Raw genomic sequence first — 11,551 nt, forward strand, 5'->3', positions numbered from 1 at the left:
GTAAGTAAGTCGGTTCTAAAACTGTAGGTACCACTCATTGCTATAGCTTTATCATCACAGTACAATGATCTAATAGCATTAATGGATACTCGAGAGGATTCGTCATACTGGAGAGCTTTGAAAAGTGAAATTTTACAAAGTGTAAATAATCTTTCATGATCTAGTTGAGCATTTGACAAGAACTGCTGCAGAGCTACAGCTTCAATGCTAGAAAAGCTGACACTGTTAAGATGTAATGAATGCATAGCATCAAGTACTTGATCATTCTCAAACTGATACAAGTACTGAGAGAGTTGGTTGTGTTTTAAATATGAAAAAACACGAGCATCAGCAAATCTGATACCGCATTTCTCTAAGCCAGATAAAAGTGCTGCTGATGCTTCATGATTGTATGGAGATATATACACAACTCCATCTTGTTTAGCTAGTGCAGTAACACTAGTAGCACCAGTATGCAGTTTAACTGGCACTATACATTTTGATTGAAAATATGACAATTGCTTGTTGTTAAGCCACTGCCAAAAATTAGACATTTGATCACTTGATCAATGGCTCGTATTGCATTTTGATAGTAAATTAGCAACTCGTTCAGTATTTAACAATACAAGCTGAGTGCAACTGCTTTCTACAACTGAACACAGTTGTGTATGCAATATACTGTCTTCAATGTACAAACTCACTAATTGGCTTTCTAAACCAGGCAGTAGGCTGCTAGGATATGATGAACTGCTAACAAAAATATCATCAACAAAAAGTGACTGGTTTTTAAATTGCTGAAAAGTACCATTTGATAATGGCAACAAATCAAGACCAACTACATCACAAAAAGAATCATCTTTTAAAATATACTTTAGAATTTCTAGCTTTTCTTTCCTTGATGCATTGCAGTAAGAAAGCATATTACCCTTTAACTCTGACCTAACTAAGTCAGGTTGAAGTGCTTTGAGACTCTGGTATTGCTTTAATGCTTCACTACAGCTATCATTAATTTCAACTAAATTGACATTGCATTTAATCATAGCATCTTTGACTGCTGAAGGTGCTTCATCAGTTATAAAAACTGCATCGCTAACACTAATCCATCTCCCTCTTGCAGATGAAGTATGTACAGCCTACTACTGCCTACTAGTAACTTGTAATATGGATCCAATATGCCAGACCATGGGGTACCTGTGACTCTTTTGATGTCAGGCCAACAACTGTACACTGTGCTAGAATCAATCAGTAGCTCCATCAGCTCAGAAACCAACTTAAAGTAACACGAAGGAAGACATTTCTCCACTAAATACTTGTTCCAAGTTCCCTCTTCATCTCCTTTCCTTTCTTGTGCTTCCCATTTCAAAGAGCGACGGTTACTACTAATAGCAAATGTTCCATTGACATGAACATGAAAAGGTGCCAGATCTTCAACAGGCAGAGGCAGCACACAGAAAACACGTCCATTTGAAATACATGTAAGATCCTTTAAATTGATAGCTGTGCCAACCCACGGAAGAATGTGCTGCTTCTCTGCCAATTGCATAACATCATTATCATTGCTACCAATCTGATTAACAACTAGCCAGTCATAATTACTGACTGTACCACCATCAACTTTCTCAATATTAAAACGTGATACATCTTTAATAATGTCACGTACGCTATACTGTGATTGACCAGTAAATGCTGATTCGACACGACTGATCAATTGTTTCTGTTGAGATAATCGCGACTGATAATCTCTCTCACTCACACTGACTTTAAATAGTGATAATGTATCATTGCTCTCAGTGATTTTACAAATTTCAATTGAGCAAACTGATCTAAGGAAAACTAATAAATACTGGGCTTCTTCTTTTAAAGTATGAATCAGGCTAAGAATCTTATCAATAGTGTAAAAATCACTTGAAAGCATTGATTCTTTGGTACGCAATGGAAACCTGAACAAGGTCTTATCCTGGTAGCTTGGATTATCCTTTGAAAAACCACAAATCCCATCAAATGGTTCCAGTGCTTCTTGACAATAACTTTTCAACTTTTCTAGGTTAAACCCTCTACCTGATCCTCCCTTCCATACTCTTTCCTGTGGATCCAAGAATCCACAATAGTTTTGACTCAGAATAACTGGTAAGTCTAAAAATACAAATGAAATCATTATTCACACAAATGCAATCTATGAATATTATTACACACTTCATTACACAATAATAATTCTCAGTAAAAGTAATTGTAGAAGCAAGAGTACCGTACTAATGGGTTATTAAGCATAGGCACTTATGCAGAAAATGACAGAAAAATGGGTGCTTAATGATTACTCAGCGCTTAATAAATACAGTAGGTGTGGTTTACAATAATAATTAATTAATCACTTTACTGGCTTTATAATGGCGGGTGGTAAAGAATACTCTTTTGACAGTCTGGTTCGTGGCCACAACGCTAATAAAAAGTGTCTGGACTCCTACTGCTTGAACTCCTACTGCTTGGACTCCTACTGTTTTGTACTGCGCTTAACAAACCCATGCTAAGAGCTACATTGAGCCAGACGCCTAATAAGAACTAGAAGCTTAACAACGAAGGGCGCTTAATAATCCAAAGGGCGCTTAATAATCTGTTAGTACGGTAGGTTATCTACTCTTGCCAGATGGTGTTAGCAAAAGCAGCATATCAATAACCCCATCTTACCAGTAATATGATACACAGAATTAAATCCAACTCCAAACTTTCCAATTTTGTGTGGGTTCTTGGCTTTACCACTCTGCTGAAAGCTCTGTATGCTCTCCCAGTCTTGTTTCCTGAAAGGAGCATTGTTATAGGAAATGAGAGCAGATCCAGTGAATTCTTGTAACAGTAGCTGCTGCTCAGAGTCACTACTATCACTAGCAGCTGATATAAGTGAGAGTGGGAGGGTTTGTAGGACACGACAATCCAAATAGAATTTGACTTCAGTGGCCCGAGCATCATCAGCATTTTGTATTATTTCCTAAAGAAGAGAATCAATGAAGAAGACATACAAAAAATGATTGTATATGTCACTTTCTACAATGGCATAAGAAATTGTATACAATAATAAAATTTATTAGTTGTTCCAAGTCAAAAATATTGCTCTCATAACTACATAAAATTGCACAGACCTTGCAAACTAATTCATAAATCAATCTATGAACTTCAAAGGGGACTATCTAAATTGAGGTGTGTCTTGCATTGTGTGGTCACATCACCACCTACCAAGGTCCAAGCAAATAGCTGTATCATGCTCACCAGTGGTACTATGTAAGGACATGTCCACAGGAAATTTGTTGCACGAGCTAAGACTTTATTATAATATCAAAATAATAACTTTTTTACTTTAATTTGGCGATGCTTTATTTTTGCAATATGACAGGGTATAGAACGTACTGCAATTGTATGTACATGTAGCTACATAACTTATACCATTTAAATAATAATATGAATATTGCTGAGTTGCTTCTGTAGGTAAGCTACTTGTCCCAAATGAGTATCTGAGCAAAACATTAAAAAATGGGAGCGGTAGTAACATAATGATCAGTGACATATACATAAGATCAGATTTCAACAAAAGGATAAGGGAGTAAGCAGTAACAAACATACATAAAGTAAAGGAACAGTGATGAGAGGTAACAAAGGCAACAGGGGAACCAAGGGTATGGAGGGCTAAAATTAGTGGGAGTTAAATTTGGCGATTTGTTAAAAATAATGTAAACAGCAAACTTTATATTAGTGATTTTGCAGCCACATGCAATTGAGCATGCTCAGAATGAAGACTTAATATTGGAGGGTCAGGATGCTCACTGTAATCACCAATTCATCAATTAATTAATACTATTTTTCCCACCAAAGACATTTCCACGATAATTTTATTGCACTTATATTATTACTGCAAAACAAAAATGCAAATATAACATAAATAAAACACAAAAACTCGTTTGAAAATTTCAGTGTACCTTAAATATCTGACCACTTGGATAGTCCTGAAGAATCTTTTTAATCATCTGGTACAAGGGAGGAACTCTTTGACCAAAATCTTCCCCTCTCAACTCCAGACTAGATCCAGTGTTCCGGCGCTTGTTACTTGAATTTTCACTGCCATCAAAGCAAGTTCGCTTCATGTTGCGAGCATGTATCTGGGCAAAAAGAAAAGAAGAGTGAGTTCTGACCGAGGCGGTTCTGACTCTTCGAGTTAGCTTCGAAGCCTTCGACCACGCCTTTAGTTTTAACACGTCACGCTGCCTGACTGTCTCGATCTAATGAGGTCAGTATTAACATAGGAACTTGAGTTTGAATAATAATAATTATACATCCATGGTTTAAAGCAATTAAAAGCCTTGATTGTTTTGACTTATAGTGAGTTCTTAGTATAAATTATGATGCATTGCTTTAAATTTTTGTGCTAGCATTGCAACTAGAAGTGCTACACAAGTGCAATGTTTTACTTTATAGACTTATCTTCTCTAATTTAAGAAATAGCTGTGGTAGAAATAAAAATTAATCCTAATAGATCTAGCATGTATCAATACAGACATTGCATGTGCATTGAAATTTTTGTGTACCTGTATTACTTATACTTATATTAAAAAAAAAACAGATTATGTATGTACTTGTATGCATTGGAAAATTTTTGTGTGCAGACATTATTCACTTTTTGCTTCCCAAATTCATCTGTATTTGGAGGTTTTGCATTCATTACTATTATTTATTTTAGTCAATGTTTTTAATGGCTTCAAAATTACGCCAAATTTTTATTACATTTTCTGATACATATTAATTTATGTCCTTATGCTATGTAGAAAATTTGAGCTGATTGAAGTCATGAAGTCATGCACACTCAGAAACAAATTTAGGCCATTAGACATTGTTATTTTTTGATAGTGTAAATTTTTAGAGTTTAATAATTATCAAGAAGCAGTTACTATTGACAATTTGTACAAACATTCTCATTGTGAATAGTCTATGTACAGCATAGGGGTAGGAACAGGGGGGGGCAGGAGGGGCTTAAGTCCCCCCAACTTTCATTGAAGGGGGGCTTAGCCCCTCCAACTTTAAGTGATATACATGCATTACTATTATCAACACTATAGGCTTTAGTTTAGGTAATCCTTATATATGTGTGCATGTGATGATTTGTTTCATAAAACAATTGATACACTAGCTTAACTTTTAAGAACATGCACTCTTATTAGTTTTTTCAGAAATACACAAGCTTCTACTTTTTTATTTAACAACTCTGTTAACATTAGCTTCAGCTGAGCATAGATTTTCGACGTTAAGGAGATTAAAAAACTACTTGCGCTCCACAATGTCACAAGAGCGTCTTAATCATGCAGTTATTTTGCATACACACAAAAAATTTACTGATAATTTACACATTGAGGACATTGCAAAGGAATTCGTTACATTTAATGAGCATAGACGCCAATATTTTGGACAATATTAATTCAGTACATACTATGTATTAATGATCAATTGTTAAATCATGCTCCTATGATTGTAAATAAATAATACCTTAGCCCCGGCCCCCACCTAAAATTTTAGTTTGTTCCTACCCCTATGATGTACAGTGTCCACATAATGTTGAGCTACTGTAACTTTATAAAACAAATGGCATGCATGTACACATACATAATATAGTTATTATTTTAGGGTATCATTCCATTTGGCATGGGCAAACAATTGATTGCATTCTATATACAGTGACTTATCCATGCAACAAGTATGCTCCACTTATTATCTAGTCTTGTATTATGATTTGTACCCATTACATAAACAAGTGGAAGTGTGATGGCTCAGAGACCTCTTACTTTCAAGAGTTAAGCTGCGGCATTGTGCAAGTGGATGAGTCAATAGTCAACCTCTCTAATTAGTGTTTTGATTATTATGTAGAGAGCATTTTCCAGAGAATGGCATATTGAGGTAAGTTTTTCTGCTTTCTGTGATGCATTAAGAGCTTTATTAATAACACGTATATACAAATATAGACCTATGCATTAATTTCTAATTCAATTATATAACATTAAACATTGTTAGTTTTTATTTTCTAGTAATTATTGACCTTCCTAGTTCCATTAAATTTTTAATTAACTTTTTTCCCATTTATAGCAACTCAATAGCTTTTAGTCAAACTTTAACTATTAACTTCAGGGAAGTATCACTGTATCTGATAATTAAAAGGATTAGCATCGTGAAGCACCATAAAAAAGAACAAAAAAAATTATCACCAACAACTAGTGGATCTTGTCCTTCAATGATTGAAATAATCTTAGATTTTAAATCTATTAATCAGCTTTATTTTGCATAAAGTTATAATATAATGAAAAAGTGGCAATAATCATGAAAAGACAATTGAAAATGGTATCATCATAAGTTCATAACTTGTGCATCTGTAACAATCATTACTTGTGATTATGAATTTTTTGAATGGTTGATTTTAAACTATGTCCCATTAAATTTATTATTATTGTTACTAACTAACTTGCTATGATTACTATTTGCATAGTTTATAGGCTGTGTTAGAGTTTTTCACTCTGCTTTATTTGATTCATAATGTATTCAGAATATTAATTTTCAATTAAGTAAGTGTAAACACAGAAGAAAACAACAATTAAGTTGTAAAACAGCATAGAGCTACCTACTAAAGTACATGTATATGTGTAACTATAATAATGTCTCTGTCTGTGTGTCAATGAGATCTAATCACTCTTGTTGAACATACCATAAGACTTGGTAAAATCTGGTAGTAATCGTTGTGGTAGTTCATCATTATCATCATCATTGGTATTATGACCACTTGGGCTTATTATGGCATTGAACTTAATTTGAATGCAATGCTTTCTACAACAAGTGTACCATCCAATGTAACACAATAAGTAAGCAAGAGGGAGGGACATCAAAACAACTTCAAAGACTGCTACCAGTGTGGTTGTACTGTTATTAGTGTTCAGTGGTGCTATCTGCAGTGTATTAATGAGGATGAGATCAATAAGAAGGAATGAATTCATGTGATTGTGGAATATCTCCTGAAAAGGTGCACACAAGCAATGCAGGAATAAGATGCAGAGAATGAGTAGTTCTTTTGTCATGATGTTCCAAAATTTTCCATCCGAAAAATAAATTGGTATAAGAACCGGTAAGATGCGATATAGAAAGAATAAACCAGCAAAGCATCTACAGTTATCCTTGAAACAACCTTGAAATGAATCTAAGAATGGTTTTAGTTTCATTCTTAATCTGTGAAGAGTGTAAGTAACAACATTCCTCCTAATGTTCAATACACCACTCACTCTTACCATTAGAGGCTCTGATAATAGAATAATAGGAGGAGGTAGTATGATAACCATTAGACAAATGAGAGCTGGTGTAACATATTTAAGATGATTGTGAGACAAGTAGGACATGTCTCCATTGTATAAAGGAACCGTTTTCAATGTTACCTCATGATCACCTTTCACATATGAAGGGAATAGAATATAAAGTGTAATTATCAAGCAGCGAAAGTAGCAGAGAACTAAGAAAGCAGTTAGGGCATTAACAATGGAACCTCTTATATTCTTACGTCCACATTTATGACAGAGTTTGATGCAACAGTGAAATGAATGGAATTTGAGTAAAAGTATGGTAATGATGATCAATAGAAAAGCATACAGTGTGGTAAGATACTTTATCATCATCAAGTCCATGATTGTGGCATCCTTAAACAAACAAAATGACAACTGGTCAATCTCAAATGTTTCCAAATCAAAAATACCATAAATCATTTTAAAAGCATGGAAAAAATATACCAGTGGGCCACTGTATGACTGGTATACTGTATTACGATAGTGATTGTTAACAACCTGTGAATAGAATATAAATGAGTACAGTGCGCCTGATGTGAGGTTAATATTAAAGAAAAGGATTACTAGAAATATACCAGTAACTGGTATAATCTCAGAGATTATGTATAACAATGGTCCATACTGACAGTGTGTAGACTCACCACAATGATAGCTAGGAGAGTGAAGGTAAGTGGTGTAACCCGTGATACAACTACCACACAATACACCATTCCTATGAGGACCACAAACATGATCATTTAAGAGACTGTAATTCAATGGAAGGACATGGTCTTCATGTCTGTTACCTTTAGAATTATGATAATTGCATAGACTTGTCACACAATCTGCAGTTGCAAATTTCTCTTTTATATATCCAGCCCAAAGTCCTCCATCAATGACTGCTGCATTATCTTCTAAACGACCTGATATTCCATAATAGTAGTTACTTTTACAATGACATGTATCAATTTGAAATATATATCCTGGAGGGCAATGATATAGTGTGATATTGATCAGTTTCCTAGCACTGTACTCAGTTGTCTGTAGTAGTAGAGTAGCTGTATCCCCTACTGTTCCTTTAAAGACTATTATGTAACTGTTTGCAATGGAGTAGGTTATATCAATCTTCAATGATGAACTGTGTACATTTTGTAGAGTTGCTGACAATGGGAACAACTGTAAGTTTGTTATAGTGTTATCAAACTCATCCATTTGTGTAATAGTCATGTTATATGGTATTCCAGGATAAGGACTTAGCTCTTCCTCATCAATTATCGATAGTTTAACTGGTGCAGTAGCAACTGGAGGTGGTGTGGGTGATGAAAATTCGAATTTGCCCATTTTGCTAGATGTAAATATAGTTGAAACATTTCCACCATACAATTGAATGCAATCTTGAAATGTTGAGGCAAAAATATCACGGCCAAATTTACTGGTGGCATTGTTGTTGGTAAAATGGAATGTAACATTATCATGAGGTTGAAAAATGAAGCATGTTCCTTCATGTAAATTTATCGATGATTGAATATATATTGCACCACCAATGAGAGCTCTATTATTTGAAATATTTATAAAAGATAAACCACCTTCTAAAAATGTCATTACTGAATCTTCTGCTAAAAATATAGCACCTCCTCGATCCCCAGTATTGTTAGAAAAATTGATACGGGCATGATATGAAATATGTAGACGACTATTTACAGCATATAAAGCAGTGCCAGAGTTATTGATGAATGAAATTTTTGAAAACAAATCAACAAAAGCATCAGCAGCATATAATGTTGCTTTAAACAGTTTACCATTAAGTTCCTGTTGATTGATATCTATTCCTGCTATATTTTCAATGAAATAACAACGTTCAAATTTTATAACAGTTTCAAGACACTTATAAATTTTTTGACGTCTACCACTGACATCTACTGCCGAGCTAACTACAGCTTTGTTGCCAGTGAAATAACAAAATTCAAAATGAAATTCTTTTTCCTTAACATCACCAGGGGCCAAATGAACTATTTGAATTGCGATTCCTCCACCAAACTTTGCCATGTTATTGGTAATATTACAACTGATCAGAGCAACAACAAATTCAAGTGGCATAGTAGTGCTATTGTAACTACATTTGGTTTTATGCACTATAAACCCAATGGCTCCTCCAGCAGTACCAGCTCTATTACCAATGAAATTAGAAAAGGTGATGCACAAAAGTAAGTTTGCACAATGATCCACCTCCATATACAATGCACCACCCATTGTTGTAGCAGAATTATTAACAAACTGATTACTGGCAATTGAAATTATATTAGTAGACATAGAACTATTATAAAGATTATATTGAAGTATGTGTAAGCCTCCTCCTGTTGCATTTAATTCTTCAGCTCTGTAATGTTTTATACCATTGTTTATAAATAAATTATGCATTACACTTCCACTGCTGCTTTCATAGAGTACCAGCCCATAACCATTATTGTCACTAAAATTGACTTTTGCAACATTAAAATTTTTACAATTATAGAAGAGGACACTTTGACGCCCATAGTATTTTTGATCCTTTTTATAAAGCAACCCACAGTGTTCAATAGTAAAACCAATGAGTGCAACAATACTGCACTTATTAAAAACAATGCCAGAATTACCATAGAGCATTGATGCATAGCTGCAGTTAATGATAGTACCTTGTCCATTGATAGTTAGTCCATTAATATCAGTAAATATAACACTACCTTGTAGACTAAGAGTAGGACTGATGATCTCTATTGTGAGGTTGCCAGTGTTGTTAATAGTATCAGCTACATACTTCAATGACTGACAGGAATACTGAGGCTGCTCTGTAAGACACTCAATGGAATCAATTCCATTATTTCCATCAATCCTGATATTAAAAGATGATACACTATGAACAAAAATACATAGCAGGAGAATAATCATGATGAACTTGGCAGTGAACTCAACATATTAAATTTTTACTAAATAAAGAAAGGTTTACTTTCATAAACAGTTGCCACAAAAAGTAGTTTCACTATATTAGTTACAACATCATGGCAATCATAACACTGAATATAGATAAAATAACTTCACAGTTTCTTTATGTAATGTAAATAGCAACAATGCATTACCCCATACATGACATTGCGAATTTTCTGTTATTTTTATAAAATAGAGTACATAGATCATCAGACATTGCTATTTTTTGATAGTGTAGATTTCTTGAAGTTTAATAATTATCAAAAAGTAGTTACTACTGACTATTCCATTATTACAAACATTATCTACATACCATATATATAGCCCGAATTTTTGTTATTCTAAAGTTTTGTCAAAATTCAAATTTCTTGTTAAAATTAATTTTTGTCAATAAAATTTTCGTCATTTTTGTTATTGATCTGTACACTATACCCACATGGAACGAAAATTTCATCAGTTAATATTTATCAAGCAAAAAACCTGAAAAATTTGAAAAAAAATTTGACTGGCAAAATTTGGAGCTTCTATGGTATGCTGAACTACTGTAACACTACATAGAAATTAGCATACATGCACGTGTACATGATATAGTTATTATTTTAGGGTATCATTCCATTTGGTGTGGGCAATCAAACCAAGCAACATTATGCTCAACTTATAATTGTATACCCATTACATAAACAAAGTGCAGTGTGATTGCTGATGGCTCACTGGCTCAGAGACCTCTTACTTTCAATAGTGAAGCTGCAGCATTGTGCAGGAGCATGACAGCATGAGTCAATGGTCAGCCTCTTTAATTATATATACTAGGGCCACTTTGACTTTTAAATCTGCATAATGTAATAACTTTCTTATTTTAAATGCTACAGACAGCGGTTTTTTTTGCATTATGATCCTCTCCAAAACCCCGGTATTTTGATATATGATACAACTAGAGCGCAGTTATAGAAAAGGAGAAGTAAAATCAAAGCACATGGACACTTGAAGAGCACTTGACGCCATTACTACCACCCACGTGCGGTTATCGCGTAGGCGGATAAAATAAAATGGCCGCTGCAGCAAGAAGTGAGAAACAGACTTTGAACAATGTACTGGACTCAAAGGAAAGGCTAAATACAATTATAGGTAAAGTATAAAGCTGTCTTAACTTCATACATATACAAAGGTAAGGAGAAGAACTGCATAATTGTGCAGCAAATACTAAGATAGGTAGCCATACCTTTTTTACATTGTCTAAGCCTTTATGCTATGCTTTTGAAGGTAGGATTTGTATATATGCCTCC

The 11,551-nt window shown here is 34.1% G+C and overlaps 1 protein-coding gene across 1 annotated transcript; it reads right to left on the minus strand.

The window, feature by feature from the left end:
• Positions 1 to 1,051: 1,051 nt before the first annotated feature.
• Positions 1,052 to 4,106, minus strand: LOC105312202 (sacsin-like). Its single transcript, XM_011404664.1, has 3 exons — positions 3,942 to 4,106; positions 2,662 to 2,959; positions 1,052 to 2,112 (listed from the first exon to the last, which is right to left on the minus strand). The coding sequence occupies exons 1-3, from the start codon at positions 4,104 to 4,106 to the stop codon at positions 1,052 to 1,054; spliced, it is 1,524 nt and encodes a 507-aa protein (XP_011402966.1).
• Positions 4,107 to 11,551: the final 7,445 nt, after the last annotated feature.

The sequence above is a fragment of the Amphimedon queenslandica genome, unplaced genomic scaffold, assembly GCF_000090795.2.
Source record: "Amphimedon queenslandica unplaced genomic scaffold, v1.1 AMPQUscaffold_13466, whole genome shotgun sequence".
In the NCBI taxonomy this organism is placed as follows: Eukaryota; Metazoa; Porifera; class Demospongiae; order Haplosclerida; family Niphatidae; genus Amphimedon; species Amphimedon queenslandica.